Raw genomic sequence first — 25,041 nt, 5'->3', positions numbered from 1 at the left:
CCAGGTAGGGGGCATAGTGTACACTGTACAGGAACATCTGTACAGAATACGGACTGGAAACCCCAGAGTCAAGATGGAGGACACCTCCAAAAGGTGGTCGAGAACAATAAAGCCAAGATCCTAAACGCCCAACATCTTAGTCCAGAAGAACGCAGTCCTAGGGACAGCTAAGACCCTGCATAGAAACCTCAAGCGCCCAGGCTGTCGACAATATCTTATATATATACATATATATGGGAATACGGCTAAACCGGAGACCGTTATACTACAACAGAACCAAGCTTGAAGTAGATGAAAGCACCACGAAGACGGCCATTGGCGGCGTTTTATAATATTCTTTACCTGGCTGCCATAAATACTCGGGGGGGTGCAGGTTACCTGTGGTGTGTGTGAGCCGCACATGGGGGGGTGCAGGTTACCTGTGGTGTGTGTGAGCCGCACATGGGGGGGGGCAGGTTACCTGTGGTGTGTGTGAGCCGCACATGGGGGGGTGCAGGTTACCTGTGGTGTGTGTGAGCCGCACATGGGGGGGGTGCAGGTTACCTGTGTTGACTGTGTGAGCCATAAGCAAAAGAAATTGGCATCCAACAGCAGTGTCTTCAGCCGGCTGGCCGCCCTCACAGCATTTTGGAATGTTCATAATTGTCACGGCCCAAGGCAGGTAAGAACCCAAATGCGAGGCAGTCGAGTGGAAATACAAAAACAGCTTTTATTGTCAGTTAGGACGGTCAGGCAGACAGATCCGGGGGCGCAGGCACAGGGAAGGTCCAAGAGACAGGCAGAGGTCACAGACCATGGGAAATCCAGGCAGGCAGGCAGGCAGATCCCAAGGTGCAGGCGAAGAGGCAGAGTCCGGGAAGCCGGCAGGGTCGAAACACGGGAGGTCGGTTTGAAGTGCTGGAGAGCAGGAAACATCACTGACAATCTGGCAGTGAGGTGTGGCATGAACGGAGACTAAATAGAGGGCGGGTTGATGGGAGATGAGTTGCAGGTGCTGACAGGAACACAGGTGACGGGAATAAGCTGATTGCAGGAGCACCGGGAGGTGAAGACAGGGGGAGTTAGTGGGGGAAGGACACAGGCCTGCCTCGAGGCGTGACAATAATAGTTAATAATTATCATTGTTAAGGTCTAATGATGACATCAACCTGTTTTGAAAGCAGGATACATTTGTATTTATTTCACAGAGATAATCGTTGCCGTTCGAGGTGGCATGTGTCATTGCAGAGACTCTATGTTGTATTAATTAAATAAATAAATTAAACTCAATCATTATAGTTTTCATTTAATGTCCTGATATTTTTTACCTATTCCACCAATTTTCTCTTAGATCATCATTACAATAATCCAGATTATATACAAATAATGTCCCAGCAATCAGAATGACTCCTGTGGTCATACTTGTAGTTGCAGAATTCTGGTAGACCGAGTGATAAATTTCATACCTTTATTCCAAAACATTGACTCCAATCTTCACTTTGCCAGTGTGCAGAACCTGAACAGACTTGAGGTTTATATATTCTGTCCAAAACGAATTAGCATATTTATTGCTACAGTTTCTTACATAATCAAATTAGTTACACAACATCCATGTACCCATGTGCTATAAGCAACAGTACATTGGGTTTGTTCCATTTGTGCTTCGCCCCTATACCACATTAGGTTATGTCTAAATCTCTTCAAATTATTGGTTTGACTAGTATGTGCAAATGCAAGCACAGACAATACAAGTTGTACATCTTCATGAGAATAAAAGTCTACCTTCCTACCTGTGGTTAGGCAGAGGCAAAATCATTGGGGCTCATTCACTAATAAATGCAGAGAAATGTTCTTACTCTGCTTACAAGTTCAGTGTGAAGGTTCACCATCGGATTCACGGCGCATGTGCACCAGCCATTTTTCCTCTCACCGTAGCGCTGACGTTAGTGAATCAGAATCATTCTATATTGGCACACTCACTCCCACAATCTGATTGAACCACGCCCACATTTCTCTACATAAGGGCATCTGTTTGATGAATCGAAATGAGATCGAGGGAGCGAGGGCCCCAATAATAAAAATACATTTCACAGTGTGGCACCTGAGGGCCACAATATGGCGCTGGTTTTCAGTTTTGATCTAAGGACAGTCAAGGTTGCTTCTTGATTGATTAATTTTTATTAATATTTATTTTGATATTTATCAATTCATGTCCACATTCACTATGTCAGTGTCAATCAAATGAGATACACCAAATTATTATAGTCTTGCATGAAGTGTGTGTGTTGGGAAGGGGGGGCTCCTTTTTTTCAATTTCTATGTCATTTCTGATTTAGGCAGGCAAGACACTCCTCTCCCTGTTCACTTTCACTCTCTCCTTTGAATGGACAGCGGAGCATTCCCCAGCCAGAGACAGGGACAGTCTCTCCATCTTGTCCTGGATGTTCTCCGGGGTCTCTTCCCAGAAAGACATGTCCTTAACTCCTTCGCAGGGAGATGTTCAGGGGCCTCTAGACCAGACGGCCAAAACATCTCAGCTGGCTCTTCTAAATGTAGAGGAGCTGTGACTCAACAGAACAGAGTCACCTCAATTGTGGGTGACACTGCTCTCTCAGAGGAGGTGGGAACACATGGATGACTCTGATTACTCCCAAAGCAAATACCTATGAATTTGTGTAACTCACAACAAATGTGTTCATATAATAGTTTCCTTACAGTCGTCCTTTTAAATAGATGGTCATGCATAAATGCTGCATGTACGGTATTTGGTTTAAAATCTTTGGATTCATTTTAAAAATGCCTGCAGCTCAAAGCAGATATCAAATATTTTGTCTCATGTTTGATTACTCAATTTATTATTTTAAAACACAGGAGAGGACACGCAGTCGCAGCCACAATTCTGCATCATTAAATGCTGCCGGGCCCGAATGGCCTACCGGGTAGGATGTACATTTATGAGTCCAGCTTCTGGCTCATCTGGAGGAAAGGCATGCTGCTCTGGCTGTGTTATTTCAATCTCTATGATTCTAAACAATCAACACAGGTCAATAAAATTGTGAATTAGAAAAATCCCCCTCTCCGTTTTACTGACAGTGATTCTGGACTTTGTGCTCTGACAGATTGTGTTCTGAATGCTGTTTGCCTGCCTTTTAGCAACAATGAAAATCTTCAGGTAAATTCTAAGCATTAAAATGACAGGGATATAAAAGGCAAAATGACATGATAGAGTGGTTGATATTACAGCATCAACTGAGCAGCTTTGACATGTTTGTTGGCTAAAACTTGCCATCATGATGCTAATTCCAAGGAATGCAGCAAAGCCCCAACTTACCAATATCATAGACCTAATAACACGATTATTTATTTAGTTCTGTAAGTGAGAGGGTGACATATGGCGTAATATCTGTCAACAGAAATACAGCACAAATGCAAAATAGAAGTTGCGGTCAGTGTGACATCAATGACTCCTCTTATTTAGCAAGAAATAAAACTGGATTAAATCGGCAGGAGGTTACAGTGAATGCCATGCTTAAAAAGAAAGACTAAACCTCCAATAAGTCAGTCAGTCACTGCAAATTAAACTAAATTATGCACACATGCACACAATGAATGTGCATGCATGTGCACACACATCTTGTGCACATTTTTGCACTTTCTCCTGGATCAATGGTGTTCATTGATCAAGGTGGTGCTCAGTATCAAGCCTCCATTGTTATATCCAACTTTTGCCCTTCTCATTTTCCTCTAATCTGGACAGGCTCCAATGTTTTTGAGGATTTTATTTATCATTATTATTATTTTGGGTTTCTTTCCCCAGCTTTTTGTTTAAATTGATGTAATTGATTTTAAGCCTAGTAAACCTGCAAACCTGAAAATCATCTGCTATGCATTTAACAATTCCAAAATTGGCAAGCTAAAGTTCCCCACTTAGTTTGCTCACATTATGTCAGTTTATTGTTTCAAACATTATAATCACGTTATGCACACTTTAGAAAGTCCATAACATTTTATGTTGACTAAATTTGTAATGGGCAGCAGGGCGCTACAGTGGTAAGCGCTGTTGCCTCACAGAATGAAGGTCACAGGTTCAAATCCAACGTGGGGCCTTTCTGTGAGTTTGCATGTTCTCCCTGTGTCTGCGTGGGTTCTCTCCGGGTACTAGTTGAACTGCACGTATGAAATGTCAAAGAAGCTTTGAGTCGGAAAAATCACCTTGGAATATTTTTCCGGAAACGATCATTCTAAAAGCTGTCCTGAACCAGCTGTAAAAGAAAGCATAGATGAATGGATTGAGCATGGAGTTTGATAGTGCAAGCCAGTTGAGTGTTTCAAACACAGCAATAGACACTGACTCACGACTGAAAGACAGAAATGTCATGCAGAAATAGAAAGGAGTCCAACAGCACAGGAAAACCCCCAAAATGATAGCCAGAGTTGCTGTAGCCTTTCTTTCTACTTTACTGATAGATCCACCTGCCTTCATGCTCTGGATGCTCCGCGCCTGTTTCTGCGCAACCAGGAATATCTTCAAGTAAATGCAGAGCATTATCATTACCGGGAGGTAGAATGACAAAATGAGACCCATGACGTTTGCCAATAGAATATTATTTGAACAGTTTTCTTCACATTTATCCGGATTTAATCCTGAAAGTATAACGCCAAGTCCAATCAGAGCAGAAATAGTCCAGCTCACCAGGATCATGGCGGCAACAACTTGGTCATTTATTTTCGTTTTGTATGTCAGAGGCTGACACACTGCAAAATATCTGTCTATAGAGATGCAACACAAGTTCAGAATGGAACACATGCACAGGGATATGTCAAAGCTGTCTCGCACTTTGCAAAATAAATCTTCATTCCAACATGAGCTTACGGAAAACGCCATGCTGAACGGAACAATGACAACTCCAACAAGCAGGTCGGCCACAGCGAGAGACAGGATGAGGTAGTTGGTGGGAGTGTGGAGCTGCTTGAAGTAAACAACGGCGATTATTACAAGAACGTTTCCACCTATGGTGACGGCACATAAAGTCCCACATATAACAGACAGTAAAACACATACTGTAGAAGCGCTGCTCAGTAATATGTAGGATGCATTTCCTAATTCGTAGCAAGAGTGGATTTTATTAACAACATAGGTTAAGTTGACGATGGGTTCTGGTTCCATGCCTCTGGGCTCCTGCAAGAGAGCAATAATGGTGAGAATTCATTTGTTTGCACTTTTTAAACACACACACACAGAGAAAGAGAACAACAAGATCACAGCGTAATATCCGTAAAGACGCACATGAGTGTTTGATGGATCCTCAATGAGCCGCCGCCGCCGCTAGAGAAACAGCAGACCTATTACTGAGATTTGTACGTATCAAGCATCATCGTCACAGTGCCGTAATTAATATTATTGTAGTGCAAGTACACGCCCCTAATTTTTCCCTTCAGATGAAGTCGCAAGTGAAAATACAATCCAAAAGTAGGCAACAATTAATCAAATGAGGTTTATAATAGTTGCAAAATATTTGTCTGTGAACATTTCTAATAGATCATTTGAAAGATAATACATTTATATTGATGTTGAGTTGACCGTAAAACAAAAGTACATAATTATCAGTGAAAGGGTTTCGACCCAGCACCAATCCAGCTATTATTAGGTTGTTCTTATTAGGGATGTCCTGATCAGGTTTTTTTTTTAACCTCAAGTCCGAGTCATTTGATTTTAAACCGATACCGAGTCCCAATCCGTTATTTCTTTAATATATATAAAAAAAAATATAGACGAGTGAAAAGCGGATCTCACTCTGTGCCTCAGCGTAACTACTCCGGAGCTGAATTCACCTTCAGCGTCGAAGCACTCGTTTACATTCAATAGCTTTGTATCTGAGAAAAGGTTTCTATTTCGGTCCATTTTAGATAGTTAAGTGCATTTCAACGATTTGCGTGTATAAAGGCGATCTGAATCTCAGGGCCAGGATCACGAAGAGCAGAAACAAAGCGTCGACTGGACCTTTAACAAGACTGCTTGAAGACGCTTCACCTCTCGGTTCGGAACTGAAGAAGCCTCTTGGATGAGAGGTGAAACGTCTTCAATCAAACCTGAACAAGTCCAGTTGATGCGTTGTATTTTTGTAACTCTTGATTTACCTCGCTCTGGATAACTTTGGGCCAGATATCGAACCTGCTGTCCAGTGTTTCTGGATTACCTTCCGCCAGCATGCCTACAACTATGGAAGTTGAAAAAAGATTCCTTTAAAAAAAAAAGAAGCTTTGCACTAGAGAACCTCAAACAATATCCACCTTAACTTCTATTTTATTGTTTGTATTTAATAAAAGATATACAGTTTCATTCCTTTTCTACTTGACCTTTGCTTTGTGGCCTTTTTCCTGATTTTTGGATTGTTGATCCAAAGGTTCACCTCATAATCGGGTCTCTAGTTACATGATGGGAGGCAAAGACCTTCAATTAGAGGTGTGAATGTATGCTGGGGTTACTAGTCCCAGACCTGACACACACACACACACACACACTAGCAGCAACATCTCACCTCTTCAACATGGGGCCTTATTGTTTTCAGAAATTACCACCAACTAATGGACTGACTAATGACGTAAGATACCGCAGTATCAAATTTAATGAGCAACAAAACAACAACAACGATACATTTCAGGGAATACAACATGTTTACGCCCTGGTTGTCAAGGCAGACATTGTCTTTTCTGTTGCATCATGGTGTTCCGTTACTGTTCACACACACACACACACACACAAGCACGTACTTTGTGTGGGAGCGGCCTTCGCTGATGGAGAACAAGGGGCTGGTGCTGGTCAGACCACTGACAGGGAGCAGCAGGTCGGATGCTGACTGGGCCACCAACGATGAAGCCGACGGGTCCTGAGGCAGCTCTGTTGTGCTGAGGAACTGATGGAACTGCGGAACTGTGAGGATGAGCAGCCGGTCAAGAGGCCAGCAGGTCAATCAATGACATGGTGAACCGCGGCTGACATGAGGCGAGCGGCCCAGTGGCTCGCCAGCACATAATGGTTTCTATAGAAGTCAAAGAAAAACATTCAAATACAAACATAATACATACAAGAAGAAATCCACAGAAAATTACAGGCAACAAAAAAACCTGCAAAATGGAGGTTGTGTTGAAATAAAAACAAAATTAAGAAGAAATACATAAATTGAAGAAAAAGCGTCTCAGGAAAACGTTCGACATGGGATTAAGAGACAACCAGAAACACAGAGACAGGACAATGAGCTAAATGCACAACTTGCTTCTTTCTCAATTCTTAAGCCACAAGCCTTCAAATATAGTAGTTAAAGATGTACTGTGTCAAAGCAGTGCAAGCAGGCTGTGCTATTTGAATTCTTAGAAAGCAGTTAAATGTGGCCTTCTATTCTTGAGCACCAAAGCATCGAATTAATATATCCACAAAGTCCCAACGTTTCTTATAAATGCGTGATGATTAGTTTGAGTATTTATTAACAAAACAGCAGCACAATGGATGCTGTGGCCTTAACTTGTTGAGGCTGCATCCTGTTGAAGGTCGTGGTGCCGGCATTGAAACACAGCTATGGACAGGCGAAGCGGACTAATCTGAACAGCCACTGAATAACTTAATGACCGATGCTGTCCATCTTCTTATGAGGACAATCTGTCTTTGTCGAACATGCAAACTCCTCACAGAAAGGTCCCGAGTTGGATTTAAACCTGTGACCTTCTTGCTGTGAGGCAACAGCGCTATCCACTGCGCCACAGTGCATGCTGATTATTATGGCAGCTCACTAAAGAATGAAGTAAGTTCATATTTTATCCTTCAACTGGTCAAAAGAATCATCCTCAAATGTTCCCCGTTTTGTGACGCTGCAGTGGATAAAAGAGCTTTCTTTTTTTAAATTGTTTTATTTTTCCCATCATCATTTCTTTCCATTTAAATATTTTCTTTATTGATTTTAATTATAGATTCGTAGCTTATGGCTTCACAGTTTATTTTCTGTATCTATCGTGACCTTTGCTTCAAATCTAAAGTTTAACGCGTGTTGATCCAAGCGTTCGCTTCATAATCGTGTCTCTAGTTACACGCCTCAATTAGAGGTGTGAATGCATGCTGGGGTTATGAGTCCCTGGCCTGACTTTGTCTCTCTCACACACACACACAGGCAGCAGCAGCATGTCACCTGTTCAACCTGGGGACTCATAGCAAGCCTTAATAGGACAAAACAAATTCATGACCACCTAATGGGCTGAATGATGACATAAGACACCGCAGAGTCCACTTTAATGAGGAACAAGACACAAACAAATCATCTTCAGATAGATTAGGGAATACTTTGTGTTGCTTGGCAGAAGTTTTATTTGGTTTAAAGTTGCAACAAACACACAGAAGAATAACTATCAAGTCAACAGTTGTTTATTACCTTTGACAGTCTCCGTCAGTCCCTCGCTAAGGAGTTGAAACTAAAGGTCACAGAAGGTCATTTCTTAACAATTTCCCTCAAAGAGGCAAAAAAATAATAAATTCTGACTTGATTATTTAAATTATTTCTGATTTCAACACTACTGTGGTTCAAGGGAAACACACATACACACAAAACAAAAACTAAAAAATGATAGATAGATAGATAGAAAGATAGATAGATAGATAATAGAAAGATAGAAAGATCACATCTGCAGTGATAGAAGAACAAGGTTTTCCGAAAAAAAGCCATTTTGACATCATCAAAATACTACATTAGTTCAAAAGTGTGTCCAGACCTGTAATACAAACTAGTAGTACTCATGAAGTTGCAAGTTGTGTCTATTAAATTATTATGTATTATTAATCATGGTGCTTTTAATCAGCTTTTACTGTTAAGGGCCATTGCTTCTTTATTCTTTGAGGTCTATTTTCAATGTTATACATACTTTTTCCAGGAGTTCTAAGCAGAGCTGTGTGATGTAGGTTACTATTTTTCCTGTTTCCCTGACCTCTTGGATCCTGTTCAGACCTCTCTTTTCTACTGCTTTACTCTCCCTTACTTCTCTTGTTTAAGATTAGCCCAACTTCCTTTCCACGCTCGACTGATGTCAGATAAATCACAAACATGTAGAGTCCATTCGTAAAACAGTTTAATTCACTGAATGTCCTGCATTGTGTTACTCTAGGACTGATTTTATTGTTAAAGATGATTTGTTAAAGATGATTTGCAGATTTTTAACCAAATCACTGCTTTCTCTTGCTGCTGGCTCACATATATATTATTTTACACATATATTCTCTTATGTGAGAACATATGCATTTCACTTGTTGCATAAACGTCTTTCTTTCAGATTTCAACTCCCAGATAAATAAAAAAGCTTTATCTTCATGATATTGATTGATTATGGGGGGGGGGGGGGGAGATTAATGTTTTCTGTCAATTTGGTACTACTATTGCTTGTTCTCGGCTTCAGACTGTGTCCATGGAGACTGATATTCAACAATATGGAAGTACAGTCTAGTTTTCAACAGCAATAGAACTGACAAATCAGCAGGTCCTCTATGAGGAGGAGAGAGTGAAATAATTTAAATATTGGGTTATTGTTTTTTTCATAAAAGTGCAGCAGCAATATTTTAATGATACAAATCTGGTTAAAGAGTTTATTTGTCATCCATTAGGGATGACAAATAAGGGATTAGGGATACAAAGGGATGTATTGAATAGGAGGAACAGGTTATGTTCGAGCTTGAGCACCACGTTTATTTTCAATTGTGAGAACACCATCCAGTGGTTTCTTCGTGGTACTACAACTCAAGTCGGCAAGCCCTCTTATCACCTGCTTGTGTTCCCATGCTGCACGTTATCTGATTCAAATTACTGCGAGGGTATTTCTTTATCTCTTTTTAATTATTTCGCTTGGATTAAAAGTTTTTTTTGTGTTACATCTGTTGGCACCTAACTCGTTCTGTTTGCTACAATTAATGTCTAGAAGCTTGTTTTGGGCTTTTTGACTGAGAATAGTTCCAATTTTAAGAGCCCTACTGGTCTGTCTGTTTGATCACATATTCATGCAATAGACTTCATTTACAGTATTCCATTTTAAAATCATACATATATTTGTAAGTCTTGATTACATTGAAAAGACATAAATAAAAATAAAAGTCTTAAACATTTGTTAAATCTGCTTAACAGTAGCATTATTATTACTTGTTGACGAAAATAAAACATGTATATACATTTTAATAAATTCGTTGTGATAAATGATTATATAATGAAACAATGTAACATTGGATTAGACGTGCAGGAAATAAGAAGCAAATTATACGTACCTTACTATGGTGACGCTATGGCCTGACCCTACTCTGTCTTTGATTGGCTATAGGAGGAACAGCGTTGTACTGCCAGCCAATCAGAGGTAGGGGTAAGAGGGCTCGCGGCGTTGCCGTAGTGCAGTGGCAGCGGCGAACGTCAGTGGGCGGGACCTGGAACCAAAACACAAAACAATGGCGGCCGGGAGTCCTAGCCGACCGTACCATGTTATCATTTTCGGTGCCTCGGGGTTCACGGGGCAGTTTGTCGTGGAGGAGGTCGCTCGGTGCGCCGCAGAGAGGTCCACCGGCGGCCCCCTAAAATGGGCTGTTGCCGGGAGAAGCAGGCGACGACTGGAAGAAGTGTTGAAGCGAGCAGCGGGGAAGTTGTGTACGTGCTATTAAAATCAGGAGATGCTAACTGTCCGAATGTCTCTGTCGCTAACTCGCGTGATCGATAATGCAGCGTTCGTTGGGGGGGTTGTCGCCGGAGACCTTTGGCGCACACGCACCTTGACGTGATTCCTGATCCTCTCTCTCCTCTCCCCTCAGCTATGCCGGAGCTGACGGCAAACATCGAAAGCGTTGTTGCCGACGTTTCTGTCGAGGAATCGCTGGACGTCATGTGTCAACAAGCCGCGGTGATCCTCAACTGCGTGGGGCCTGTAAGTTTGCACACCCGGACGCTGCCAGGAGGTGATGAAGGGATACCGGCTCGGGTTTGGATCTTGCGTTTGCGTGTCCTCAGTACAGGTTCTACGGCGAGCCGGTGGTCAAAGCGTGCATCAGAAATGGGGCTCATTACCTGGACATCTGTGGAGAGCCTCAGGTACGTGTGTCAGGTTTTTGATTTGTAGGAATCTCATTTAAATAGCTTATTATTTGCCCAAAATAGGAGGTCTTTAGCAAACGGCTAATGTATCGTATATGATTGACTTTAATAGGCAATCTGTTTTGAATACTTGTATTGATTCCCCATCTGTAGTTCCTGGAGCGGATGCAGCTAGAGTACCACGCCGAGGCGCAGGACAGAGGCGTGTATGTGATCGGCAGCTGTGGCTTCGACTCCATTCCTGCAGATCTGGGTATTCTCTACACAAAGAGCCAGTTCAAAGGTAAGAATCGTGAGTCACAAGCCTTTTGAATTGTTGAAAAACAGTAGAAAAGGAGTTGATCAGCTTCAAAGTATTGTTTGATTGCATTGAGTTATCAATAAATGAAAATAAAGTAATATTTCTTTGGCGGTGTGAGGGCAAGTTGCGATTTTGTACTGGATATTGTAACCGAAAAATAAAGAAACCATTCATTCGTTCATAAAGGTTTTTTTTTGAAGACGCTACATATTTATGAATGTGAGGTTGTAGCGGAAAACACACCAAACACTTTTGTTTACGTCTTTTAAATATTCAACCCAAACGCGTAAAATCGACGTGATTTAGGAAATAGATGAATTTATTGATTTCTAAAGTAACATCCAGTAATTTTGATTTCTTATTTTATTGACCTTTTGAAGTTGTCATCGATTTTCCAGACCGATGGAGAAGCAGAGTTTTTTCTCTCCTGTTCATACAAATATTCAAGGTTTGGGTTTTAATTTGAACTTTTGATTTCAGGAACGCTGACGGCTGTGGAGAGCTTCCTCAAAATTACCGGTGGGCCTGAGGTACCCTGGACAGCTGCAGCTTTTGCATTGCACGATGGGAAATGTAGTCCCACTTTTTCTAAAAAATGTGATGCAGCTCCTGATTTTGTGTGAATTTTTATGAATTTAGTATCACTGAGAAAATCAGAATTAAGATTAAATGTTCATTCTGAATTCATTTGTACTCACCATATGTTCATGTCATATGAAGACCTTTAGTAATTAATGAAACTGAAGTATAACACGGACATTTTAGTGGCTGCAACAACAGCCATTGTTCTACAGTAAGTAACAGAATCCCATCTCATGTCCCTCCACTTCAAACCTCTGGTGTTTATTTAATGAACGCTTGTTTTCAGCGGCACGATGGAATTTAATCTCCACCCTTGCAGGGTCTGTGTGGCCATGACGCCACTTGGCAGTCTGCTGTGTACGGCTTCGCTGACAGAGGATCTCTCCGCCAGCTGAGGAGGAAGTTTGGCCACAAGCCGCTGCCTGTGGTGGGAGCCCGAGTCCACAAGAGGTGAGGCTGCAACGGAGCAACGACTGTCTGGTTTGTATTATTATCAATATTTCCTCACTTCAAAAGGGCGCGCTCGGCAGGGTGGAGAGCGGAGGGTGTATTCAAGCTTCACACCGCGAAGGATCATTGTTCAGTTTCACCTACATTTCATTCGTTTTATTTTAACAATTTCATATTATTTTCAAATTCGGTGTGTGTGTGTGTGCGTGTAGGGGTTCTGTGTTTTTCAGCAAGGAGATCGAGCAGTACGCCATCCCGTTTATTGGCTCTGACCCTTCAGTGGTGAAAAGGAGCCAGCGTTTCCTTTATGAGGAGGAGCAGCGATCACCAGTGAGGCTACGCAAAGTCTTTGTTATTTATTGCCGTAGTTGTGGAACCAGTTGAAGGCGAGACGACACGCAAGCCACATGCCCCCCTTCCCCACCCCCACCCTATTTGTACATTGATTCGGCGTTAAGTTCCACGCAGGTGATCGTTTTTCATCCACGCTGGATGCAGTAAAGGTTTTCTCTTCGCTTCATTGCCGTTCTGCTCTTCACACCCACCTTTCCCTCCACCCACAGGTCCAGTACAGCGCTTACGTCGGGGTTGGCGGTCTCTTCTCAGTCGTGAGGTTATTCTGCGGCGGCCTAATCTTCTGGTTCATGGGAAAATTGAGCTTAGGAAGGAAACTCCTCACCACGGTAGCTACGCTCACTTTATTGTAACGTCTGAATTGCTCTCCCAGAGAAGATAATAAAAGTAGCAGAACCTTTAAGACTCTTAATTTGATTGTTAAAGGGATTATTTGTCTTTCCTAAAGTTCCCGTCATTCTTCTCCTTTGGCTTATTCTCCAAGTCTGGCCCAACGATGAAGCAGGTAACACAAAGACTAGACTATATTTCTATACATCGGCGTTTATTGTTTGTGTTGTTAAATCTTTTTCCTTGACGCTTCCTCTTTCTCTCAGATCGAGGACGCCTCTTTCAACCTGACGTTTTTCGGGGAGGGTTACTCCGAGGGTTCGGACCCCACGCAGGGCAGGCCCAACGCGAAGATCTGCACTCAGGTCGTAGGAGCAGGTAAACCCACCCTTCATGGAGCGAGATATCAAAGAACAGAGCTTTGCAGCCTCATTTAAACTGACCAGAGACCAGTGAGAGGCTGCAGCAGAGATTTCTCTTGAAAACCAGGGCCAGGGCTAAATCAGGGTTTCTGGAGACTTGGATTAGTCTGCACCGGCTGTAGGGAGTCAGTTTGTTCTTTTAACTGTGAAACATGTTTGTGTTTTTGTGTCGACGCAGAGCCTGGTTACGTAGCAACGGTTTCCACGCTGGTCCAAGCAGCTGTAACGCTGCTGAATGAACTTCACTCCCTCCCCAGGAGGTCAGCTCAGTTTACTTGTGCTTCTTTTTACTGTGAGAATCATTTTGCCTGCATCATCGAACGCTTTCTCTCTGCTGTCATCGACAGAGGCGGGGTTTACTCTCCAGGAGCTGCTTTCTATAGAACCAGCCTGATTGACCGCCTCAATAACCACAGTATCAAGTTCTCCGTCAAGAGCAGCCAGTAGACATTTATTAATCTGAAGGTCACACTGAGTGGTTCCGATGATTTCCTAACGTCTACCGGAGACGACGCCTGAACCGTCATACAGACAACAGAAGTAATAAAGAGTTTCCAGATGACTTTAAGATCCCAGTGTTTACTTTCATGCCCTTTTTCTGCCACTAGGTGTCAGTGTCTCCCATGCTTATAAGTACTAACACGTCACAGCCTGGCTTGACAGTAGAGGTCATTTGGTGCCTTTGAGGATGAAGAAACATTAAATCTATGGAAATGGAGGCACCGTTTACTACATCTGCCTCCTTTATCCTCAACATTTCTTGTCACCCTCCCTCATTCAGAGGCTTTTCTGTATTTCCTAAGGCATCTACCTGGAGGTACAGAGAGTCTGATGGAGGCAGCGGGGGGACCAGATGGGGAGGTGGCAGATGGCGAAGTGTTCTGAAAGTTAGAAATGGAATCTTGAAATGAATACTGAGGTTAACAGATGACTCGAGGGCTGACATATCGCAAAGAGATTTTGGTGCTATAAGCCAGTGATTTTGATTCTTCAGTTGGTGGGTGAAAGACTCGCAATAAAGACAGACACGGGCGTGTCCAGGGTTTATTACTTTTAATCAATTCAGCTAGCTACAAAATGTCCACCACTTCACACACTGACAGGACACAGAGAGGGAGTCTTTAATATTACATGCGCCGAGGACATCAATCCCACCGTTGAACCTATTGTGTCATTCAGGTCTACGTATTTAATCACCTTCTTCTAACTACTCAACATTTTTGGCGATTTGGTGTGCATAGCTCTAAAGTACAGAAGCAAAAAAAAAAAAAAAAAAACGTTTGTATTTTATATTCCAGAGTAAAGTTATTGTTATCCAATATGATCATTATTATTATTATTTTTACCAATAACAAACCACACAGGGAGAATAAACTTACAGGTACAGTCTTCTTATAAAAGTAAGGTCTCTCAGAAATATGTGTCTTTGCTTTACATTGCAAACGTTCATTTTTCTCAGAGCATCCAAAACCTATGTTACAGTTACACAACAGTCCTCATCTTTCACCACATCGTCAACATCTTCATCATTGAACTGCATAATCATTTAGAAAACAGGTCATTGTGTTTTGTTTTTTTTGCAATACAACCCCCGAGTCCTCGTATGTTTTCGTCTTCACCTCGCATTTTTGATCCCTTTTGCATTATTTTACAACAAAGATGGTCACAGTCGGTAAATATATCGAGACAAAAAGAGTGGCACTATTGCAAACTTGCAGGAGTATGGAACGATCAACTGTGTCCTAATACTGAGCATGCGTTTTGTCAATTTGCTACCGCCATGTTATCATTTTTTATATATATTTTTCAGACAGGTTTTTATGTATAAGACTAAAATCTACCATTTGTCATGCAGAGAACGCACATTTCACGTCACTTGGAATGCAATGTCTAATACGGCTACAGAGAGACTAGGTTGCACATTGTCTAAGCAGTAACTCAGCATGACTGCGATGATTGTAAGTGCGCTTCTCAATCCCGTTCGTCCGTACTGCTGCTCAGTAAAGTTTTACTCGTGTGTTTTCCCCCCCATTGGCCTTCCCCCTTTCTGTTGCGACAACACCAAAAATAAGGCGCATGACAGTAGCCTAAACGGAATGACACGGTTTTACTTCGACGATACCGAGATACTGCAACGGAGAAAGAAAAGAGTTAAAAACAAACGGCGCATTCCTGTTATATACTCGTCATCCAGTGCAGTGTATTTTCATTTTATATATATATATTATATATAAAATGAAAATATATATATATGATGGAATAAATAAAGTGAATAAATTAGATAACGTGAATAAAAACTTCACAGGTGAGCTAGAGATCCATCAAGTCAGCATTATATACAACCTTTGGAAAGAAGAATGATATACGGAGTATAAGAAACCATCTTTTTACGAGGACAATCATCTTGAAAAAGCTCGACAGACGACACAGAACAACATTTACAATGGGGAAGGGAGGTGATATGTGCATGTGTGCAAACCCAGAAGGTCAATACCATGATGAAAGCATGTCGGCGCCTGTCGATGTGTGGCGCGGGACGCCCCGGCTTCTGGGCTGGGGGGGGCGGGGGGCGTTTAGCCACTGCCCAGCATCTTTGTGGCGCGCTGGTTGGCCTCGTCAATCCTGGTCTTGTTGGAATCAGCCTGGGTGACGAAGAGAAGACAGGAGGAAGAGAGTTTCAGCTCAGCTCCGAGCATAGGAGGAATATAGATTTTTTTCTAGCAACAGTTCAGTATGTCAATCATGAATTCAATCATTTTGTTTTTTTCTGTTCGAGAATAAAGACGTTGCTTTTCCTGATTTTAAAGTTAGCGCCAACTTCCATGCCTGTTCCATATTGAACTCGTATCTCTTCTGTTACTTTTCTATGTGGCTGGATAAAATCAACAGCTGCTTAATACTCGTGAAAAACAATCATTATTGTGACTTTTAAAGGCTACTGCACGACATCTGTACCGTGATAAGCGCTGTGGTATAGTCAGAATGCAATCTGGATGCGTTTCATACCTTCTCCATGATCCTGTCGATCTGGCGGTTCTGGGTATCGATCTCATTGCCCATGTCAAGGGCCATGTGGCGAAGGTTACCGATGATGCCACCAACCTGCTCCAGGTTCTCGTCCATCTCGTTTTCCCGGGCATCTTCTGTTACCCTAAAGTTACACACACACACACACAACGTCTGATCACGTGTCTGACCTCAGACCAAGCGTCCGGTCGAAACAGTTATGGTTGGACTGTTTGCTTTATCTTAAATTCAGAATTGAGTTTGCGCCCCAAGATCAAACCACTGAGGAACCCTTCTGGAGCACCGTGTTGATCCTCCAGCTCGCTCTTACCTGCGAATGAAACCTCCACTGATGGCCATCTGTTCGCGCTCGTCCACCACGCGGGCGGGCTGGCTGGCCACCACCCCGTCCTGGTTGTTGCCCCAGGCCTTGCTGGCCCCGCTCTTCATCCTGGCCGGTTGCAGCGAAAGCAGAGGATGACGAGGGACAGTTAGTCAACAGTTCCACCGGAGGATCCCTCTCCATCACCCAGGCTGGCTTCCCACTAGTCAAATCTGCAGTGTATTTATCAGAGTCATGCATCCAGCACATAAATACATGGCGAGGACTAGATTAAGTCAAGCAAAGCATAGCAGGCATGGATTGGCTGGTCGACTGGGTTTGAACGGTGGAAGCTCATTCTGCTGCTATAGACAATAGCGCCGTGTGTGTGATGTTATATCTCGTAGTTATATAACATCCTGTTCAGAATCAGGCACAAGTCACATCTGCTTTATATCCGAGGCATGCATTCTAAAAGCTTCAACATGTTGGATGACGTGTGTGTGACAATACCCCGTCTCTTTTTTTTAATAAACCAACCTACTGGCAAACTTGTAAGTCATTGCAACACTACCCCCCCCCCCTCCCCCCACTCCCACAGGTACATGTCCCAGTGTGACAGAGAACAGAGAAGAGATGAGCTTCTGGCAGACAGACAACACAGGAGCGTCACACCGTTGGGAGGGACGACGGTAAACGTGGAGAACGACTGCCAGATGACAAAAGGAGACAAAACAAAACGAGAGACTGGAGGGAGTCAACAGAGAGCAACGCCACGGTGCCCCATCCTCCACCCCACCCTCACTCTGTCCTTTATAAATGCCAACGCTTTTCTTTCAGGTCCCAAAAGGATCAGGGTGAGCTGCAGTGTCAGGTCACGGCGAATGAAGAGTGTCATAGGGATTTTTTTTCCCCCCTCTGTGTAGCGAGCGAATGTACGACACTCCAGCTGCGCCACAATACTGTCTGGAATAATTCACAGGATACCCAAAATACCTCTCAAGCTGTCCAAAAGTGACAATCCCAGGAAATAAGTCTCACATCTAGGCTGGACACGCAGCTTCTCCCTCTTTCTGGCAGCGATCTGCTCTTTCTTTGCTTGTGTATTGCATCAGTTGAAGACTTTTGCATGTATTCAAGCTGCATCGGCGACGGCGATGGCTCAGCCTCCTACACTGCTCTTATTAATAGAAATGGACGGAGGCATTGCTTAGCTCTCAGTCCCCGCTGACACACACTGGTGGTGATATCACACGCTTCCCTGTTCAAATTGTTTTTTAAATCTTCCTACATCGTTGTTCTCAGCTGCTTTGCTTCCCTTCCGGTAGCTAACCATTTATTATTAATTTTTTCCTCCTTTGCGATTCCTTCCAACGCCGTCTCAGAATGGATATGATGCACTCCTCTAATCAGCTTTGCTCGCTTGAACCGAGATGATCTGATTAGATCATAGGAGTATTGCGGTAAAACTGAACCCTATCGAATTTGTTCTCCGGGCAGCCTGAAAGTGGAGCTATCGACCAATCAGAATCCAATGGCATGCAAGTCAAGCCATAATCTAAACGCATCACGTACGAGAAGTCTGCTAATTCCGAAACACAGCCAGCACGCTGAGGGGATTAAAAACAATTATGATGGAATTAAATCTCTCTCTCTCTGAGTGTTGACTTAATCCATCAAAAATGCCTCCATTGTCTCTCTAAGACCTACAAACATTTATCTTGAGTCTAGCTTCTAGCACCGACACAGAGCTCCCCTGTCGCTCTCCCTCACTTTGAATCTTTCGCATCGCCATTTTTGTCTACTTGTGACGTGCTCATCTCCTTCCTTTATATGCATTTATCTCTATTTTGTATGATTTATTTTCTTTTCTCAAGCAATACAGGACTTACATAACAACGAGCATATTTCCTTCCGTTTCTTAGAGCTTCATAATTCTCCGCATCTCTAAAATCACCAAAATAGGACTGTAATCATATTCGAAGTAGAATACGCAACTATTTGTGCACACGTTATGTTAGTATACTGAATGTTCTTCGTTAAAATACAAATTGAGCTCAAGATTTTTCGACATTTTGGAAATATGTTCCTTCAAATTTTTCAAAATAAGGCAAATTTCAAAATAAGTCAAGCGACAGCGGTTTACAGGAAAAAAAAAGCCCCCAGGCTTTGTACTGCGCATGGAAAATAAAAATCATTCCCGAGTTTTGTATATTATCACCATCAACATCATCATCATCACCTTCATTATTTACACCAGCATCATCATGTGCAGCATTGCTGTTATGAATTGCATTGTCATGCATGCATGAGCATTCCAAGGGTCATGCTCGCCAGTCATTCCATGTCATTGGCGCTTGAAGGTTCAATAATGGTGGAGGGGAAGCGGGAGGGTGCTCGGAGGGAGACAAAAAAAAAGACATTTGCCTGCGAAGAGGTGAGGGTCTAGTGAGTGTTAGAGCGACGTGTTGGGCGGTAGAGATCATGCAGATGAGGAGAAGTGTCAAACAGTCCTGGACCAGGCTGACCAAAAGCATTTTGGGACCCAGATGACTAAATTCCAACCTGGAGATGATCTGAGTGCTAAGATGCTTCGGGAGCCCCAGCCCTGCTCTTTTGGTTAAATTGAAGCGATTTTACGTTTTGGGGAGGCCAACAGTTTCAGTCATTGCTGAAGACTCTTCTTCCCCTCAGTCAGTAGTAAAAAGCCCAAACATAATTCCTCCTCCGGTGGAAACAGTGCACGTTATAAGTTGGCCATTAATGAAAGTGTTTTGAGAAATGGAAGCCTGGAGATTGGCGCACCTGGAGAAGGGCACTTGGTAGAAGGGTGTGAAGAGAGGCACTTATCGGCACTTGATGAACCCTTGCCTTGGTTTAGTGGAGGAGAGCCCATGTGGGGGACTGAACTTATTGAGGTTGAATTTGTAGGATTTGGATCTTATTGGTTTATTTATTCATCCAGTTTGTGCAAAAGCAGCAGCAAAGAGGTAAATATACTTTGGTCGGGTGTTGACGTGGTTAATGATGTTTATATGTTGAAGGTATTGTTCTACTTTTCAATCATGCAGGGATTAATCCGATAGGATGACTAAGGGATATCCAGGTTGCTGCTATATGTTCCTGCAACTATCTATTTTTCTGGTCATTGTCCGATTTTCCTGTGTCCACCTCATACGAATGCTGCAGGGGCAGAGAGTATTCAGTTCTGGAGCTCATGGCCATTGTGATGTCACTTCTACCTCGATTATACTTTGATTATTAGATATTCTTATGTTTTTTGAATGGCAAGCAGGCAGGCAGGCAAGCAGCACCTACTTGTTACATGGACAGGAGCAAAGACCACAGAATTTCCCTAGATCGTTCAAATTCTTTTCTGCATCCTTCATGTCCTTATTGATTTGGTCCATTCCCTCCTCGATGCGCTCCAGTTGCTCTGATTAAACACAAGTCATTTATCCCCCACAGAACGATGCACGAGAAGAGAGAGAGAGAGAGAGAGAGAGAGATAAAGAGAGGACAAAGGAGAGAAGACAACAACTTCAGACACTCACTGTGACGAAAGAAAGTAAAAAATAATAATAGGAAAAACTGGACGCCACCACATATGTAAAGAACCTTTGGGGCACATTGTCAGTACCTACTTGTTACATGGACATATGAAAAGCCCACAGCATTTCCCTAAATCTTTTAAATTTTTCTCGGCTTCCTTCATGTCTTGGTTGATATGGTTCATGCCATCTTCAACACGATCGAGTTGCTCTGGTCAGGACAAAGGGATGACAGCAGTGGAATGAATTTCATTGACTGATTGGTTGACAAACGATGAGCTATGATGAGCAGTAAGAGAAGTCATCTGTGTCCTCTGCTGTGCATCAGGATGAGAGATGAAGACTGAGCTAAGCTTCTCTTGAAACAGAAGTTTGAGTACATATGGACTGTGGATCAAGGCCTTTATTTTGCTTAAAATAATTTATAATCCACTTATGAGGGCTTAGTTAACTGAAAAAGGATTTCATATATGGTTGGATTCTGGTTTATGAGAATCGGGGGCCTTTGTCATGCTGGGTGGATGGGTGGGTTGGTGACGGGGCTCCACGACACAAATAATTTTCCATCCTGATTGTGATTAGAGGGAATACGGTGCAGGCAGCGTGTGAAAGGTGAGACAGTTAAATATGGAGTGGATTCCAAAAAAAGCAGTTCATTGACTTTTTTTCAGATTTGCAAAATCCCTGGTTGGCATGCGGTAATTTAAAGCAAGAAAGGACGCATGCTGAGATAGATTAATTCAGCGTTTTATTTTCTCAAAAGCTAAACGCTGCAACCTCTGATGACTAGACTAGCTAAAGCATTAAAATACCATAGAGCGATGTCGATAACGCAGGGTCAGAGGGGAGACTTACAAACGCCTGTACGTCTGGAGTGGTGATCCCGTGGGTGCAGGATGGTGCTGTGGACACCAGCGATGAAGCTATAATGAATGGCCATGATATCTCACGATGCCCGCTATCAGCTATGTGGTGTTGCACAATTCCAATCATGTTTAACGTTGGTTAACAAACTGCATCTAACCAGGGATTGTACAAATCAACCTATGGACGGATAGAGAAGCGATTGAATATTTTGTCATTACCAGCTAAATCGATCAGTTTTATTTTGTTTTCTTATACACCTTCCGGACTTTTCGCATGGTCTGAAACCTGTTTGAGATTTTATGTTTCCAGGGAACATGTCAGGCCAAATTATAGTACTTAAAGAAGTAGCTTTTGACCAGAATCGAGATGTATTTGTAGAAGCGGAATATTTATGCCACATATTTGGCAGTAAGGCTCGTTGGCTGCAAAAATCTGTTGGCAATGAATTAAAGGTTAGTAAGTCAGTAGCATCAGTATGTCTGCATTTTAGTTATGTTACCATCCAAACAGGCTCGGTAAATCTAAAGGAGAATATAGGACCAAAATCATTAGCTGCCGCCGGGACAAACATTTTACCCTCTCTGGATTCTGAGAAATGAATAAATCAAACAGGGATTTGGCACTGCAGTGGGCACCATCAAGTGTTATTCTGTTAATGTTTTTGGCACTTTAAAGATGTCCTTTCGTTGCATCGCTTAGCTCAAAGACAGAAGACCTGCTGGGATCAAAAATGGTTAAAAAACGAAAAAGTAGGAAGCTACAAAAATAAAGTGTTAAATAAAAGGCACAAATTAATTCATTTGGAAATGCATGGGGTGGGGGGGAGCATAAGGCAATTCATTCATTCTTTCTTTAACACCAAAATGTCTATGAATAAATAATAAGGTCCCTTATGGTGCTCTCAGTATGTAACTGGAATCATGGAGTATTACTGGTACTAAATTCAGACTCACTACACAGCTTTGCTGAGTATGCATATATACATATATACAGCTTTACACACACACATATATATATTTATTTATAACTACTTGCCCCTCTGACAGACTTACCTCCTTGCTCATCCAACATAACCAAAGTCCTGATGCCAGCATCTTTGCTCTATTCCCCAAAGACAGCCGGGCGAAAAGAAAGGAGGGAGAGCGGGAGGAAGAATAAAATGAAGGTCAGTAGAGGTCAGTAAATTGAATTTTGTTGTGTGTGTTTGTACTGTGTGTATTTGCACGTATAACATAGAGGAGATTAACAGTAATAAAGGAGGGATCTCATTGGACCCTTGCCGTCATTGGGTTTCCACACACAAATGGCCCAGGATTGGAGATTTTAGTGTCTTCGCTCAGCCTTCATCTTTTTATTCTAACGCTTTGCTGTGAACCGTCTGAACAGATGAGGCTGCATGACGGCAACAGTAAAACCATTAGTCACTGATAGGCTGGCTCGAATGCGGGTTTTGATGCTGGCAGAAAGAGTGACTTCTTCTGCTTTGCTTCTTAGAAATGCAGCACTGCCTCACCGGGAAGTGGCACCTGGCTCAGACTGATGGGCATAAATAAGATTATAGTGTGTCGGTATATGCACACGCACACATACTGCCTCCTCAGCAGTTTGGGAGGAAAGTCACGCCGATGTTTTGAGAGGGAAGAGGACAGCAAAAAGGAAGCCGTCGTGTATAAATTATTCTGTAATCCAGCAAGCCTCCATCCCGAAGGAATTCCACAGAAGCCAAAACGGATCCCCGTGGAGACTCAAAGGGATAATCAACAATGATCCATGCAGGACTGGAGGCGGATCAATGTGGATTCCTCGTTCAGAGGTTTTAGGCTGATGCTCTTCAAGAGTTTTATATTTGTCAGATTACAGATTAACTCATCAAGCATAAAGCATCTACAAATGTGTAATTACCTCTCAGTTAAACACAGAAAATAACAACTACACACCGGAGAAGTATGAACATCTGTTTTAATTGTCGGCTCCTGTGTGTCTGCTGTTTGAGTTGAAGTCATTGCCCCGGTTCCCTACTGCTGAAAAACAACTCGAACTGCATGATATTAACTGGGTGGTACTTCATGGTCCTTTTCTTGTCGTGTCTTGTCTCAGATTTGATAAATAAACTCAAATTCTAAAGGTGTTTTTTTGTCCTACCTCCTCCACGAGCTGCAGCATACGACGAGTGCTCTCCAGGGACTGCAGAGAAATGAAACAAAGATCACAAGACACGTTAAAAGAGCTGCATCCGCCAAGAAGGGGAACAGAAATAAAATAAGGGCTTTTATAGGTGTAGAAAAAAAGCAACACTGGCATGTCTGTTCAGTGAACTGAACATAAGTGAGCATGTATCACAGTAAAGCGGAGTCAATGAGAACAATCAGCGAGGCACCAAACGGATCAATAGCTGCCGCTTATCGATCCGAGCGAGCAGGGATAGACTGTCGGCACCTTGATTATGGAATATCGTTGACCTGCTGATGGGAATGCTTTCTGGAATGTCTGATCTGTCTGCTTTGGATGTAAGAAGACAGCTTGTAGCTTGTCCGAGGTCGAGGAGCTCTCCAGTGATTTACTCTGGTAAGCAGCGCCGCTACAAAAGAGCCTGCACCTTCCTGACTGCTGAATGTTCCATCGCTCCCCTAAGAGGGGCTGCAGAGAAACTCTGTGATATCGCCTCCTCACAATGACACAGCGACCCCCCCCCGGGAGAGGAATCAAAAGGGGGCACAGCCGTGATTCCAGAGGCTATTTGTGATGTAGCAGCTCTTTGGTCTTTCTCTCTCTTTCCCTTTATTTTCATCGCTTTCCAAGACGAGTAACCAAAACACGCTTTTACTTCCATCTCAGAGCCGTCCTCTGTGCGTCTTAGAGAAGCATCAAGCCAGAGCAACAGAGGCTATAACCGTTATTCTGGTGCCGCCATTTTGTGCTTGACCCATGCCCATGTGCGTTTAATATTCTGCTCAGCTGCGCCAGTGTGAGTCGTGTGAAATGGGTGGGGGGGTTATCTGCGTCTCCTTTTCTCCCACGGCGACTGCTGTTGAAATAAAAACGTGCACCCAGTCTTAGGCAGACGATAACACGGTGCCGCATACTTCTTTTATAAACCCGATTTAAAAAGGCAAAAACCAGATGCAACCATTTGCTTATCATTTTTGTCATAATAGACAAGTAAAAGTCTGAATTACGCTTGTGTAAGATCGGATCTAACGGGTACGATGAAAGACATCCTGGAAACACTCAGTCATGACTTTCTATTTATAGCAGATATAGGCTCAGGGAAACATCATCACAGTTTAACTGAACTACATTTGCGATATCATAATCAACATTTTAATGCTACAGTATGATACAAATACATCCCATGCATCATGAAAGTGTAGCTAAAATAAATAGTGTTGATTTCAGACGTGTGAAACTGATGACACTAAAAGCAGCTTTAAATAAATGAAGAAATCCCATTTATTGTTTAAATTATTGTGTTTTTCACATTAAGAGCTTCTCGGATGGGCCGTTTGGAATGAACATGCGCTTGTCATTTGCTGGCGTGACCGTGAATAATCGTGCATGGGCGTCATAATGACACAGCTCAGGCCGGCGTGACGCATCAACTGTGCGGTTCTCACCTCGTCAGCCAGCTGGTCAGCACGTTGCTGCATGTCTGATAGCTCATTGCGCATGTCCGCGTCATCTGCCATGGCTGCTGGATGTGGGGGGTGGAGAGGGACTCCAACTGGGAAGAGATGATCCTAGTGGGAGTTTGGGGAGGGCTGGAAGACAGCGAAATAAA

General features: G+C 42.8%; 3 protein-coding genes across 3 annotated transcripts; 1 reads left to right on the top strand and 2 right to left on the bottom strand.

Annotated features, from left to right (window-relative positions):
• Positions 1-4,162: 4,162 nt before the first annotated feature.
• LOC137909215 (trace amine-associated receptor 1-like) lies at positions 4,163-5,146 on the bottom strand. Its single transcript, XM_068753651.1, has one exon. The coding sequence runs from the start codon at positions 5,144-5,146 to the stop codon at positions 4,163-4,165; it is 984 nt and encodes a 327-aa protein (XP_068609752.1).
• A 5,289-nt stretch (positions 5,147-10,435) lies between these two features.
• Positions 10,436-14,076, top strand: LOC137909261 (saccharopine dehydrogenase-like oxidoreductase). The gene is made up of 12 exons (XM_068753702.1): positions 10,436-10,637; positions 10,799-10,911; positions 10,995-11,075; positions 11,232-11,361; positions 11,860-11,909; positions 12,281-12,411; positions 12,624-12,741; positions 12,975-13,094; positions 13,214-13,270; positions 13,362-13,473; positions 13,696-13,777; positions 13,865-14,076. The coding sequence occupies exons 1-12, from the start codon at positions 10,442-10,444 to the stop codon at positions 13,962-13,964; spliced, it is 1,290 nt and encodes a 429-aa protein (XP_068609803.1). The 5' UTR covers positions 10,436-10,441; the 3' UTR covers positions 13,965-14,076.
• Positions 14,077-16,090: 2,014 nt separating this feature from the next.
• snap25a (synaptosome associated protein 25a) lies at positions 16,091-24,949 on the bottom strand. The gene is made up of 7 exons (XM_068753568.1): positions 24,878-24,949; positions 23,406-23,447; positions 22,316-22,364; positions 20,164-20,281; positions 16,855-16,974; positions 16,524-16,668; positions 16,091-16,159 (listed from the first exon to the last, which is right to left on the bottom strand). The coding sequence occupies exons 1-7, from the start codon at positions 24,947-24,949 to the stop codon at positions 16,091-16,093; spliced, it is 615 nt and encodes a 204-aa protein (XP_068609669.1).
• Between the last annotated feature and the right edge of the window lie 92 nt (positions 24,950-25,041).

The sequence above is a fragment of the Brachionichthys hirsutus genome, chromosome 20 (genome assembly GCF_040956055.1).
Source record: "Brachionichthys hirsutus isolate HB-005 chromosome 20, CSIRO-AGI_Bhir_v1, whole genome shotgun sequence".
In the NCBI taxonomy this organism is placed as follows: domain Eukaryota; kingdom Metazoa; phylum Chordata; class Actinopteri; order Lophiiformes; family Brachionichthyidae; genus Brachionichthys; species Brachionichthys hirsutus.
The sequence above is the reverse complement of the archived record's forward strand: the minus strand, read 5'-3'. Positions and strand labels throughout refer to the sequence as shown.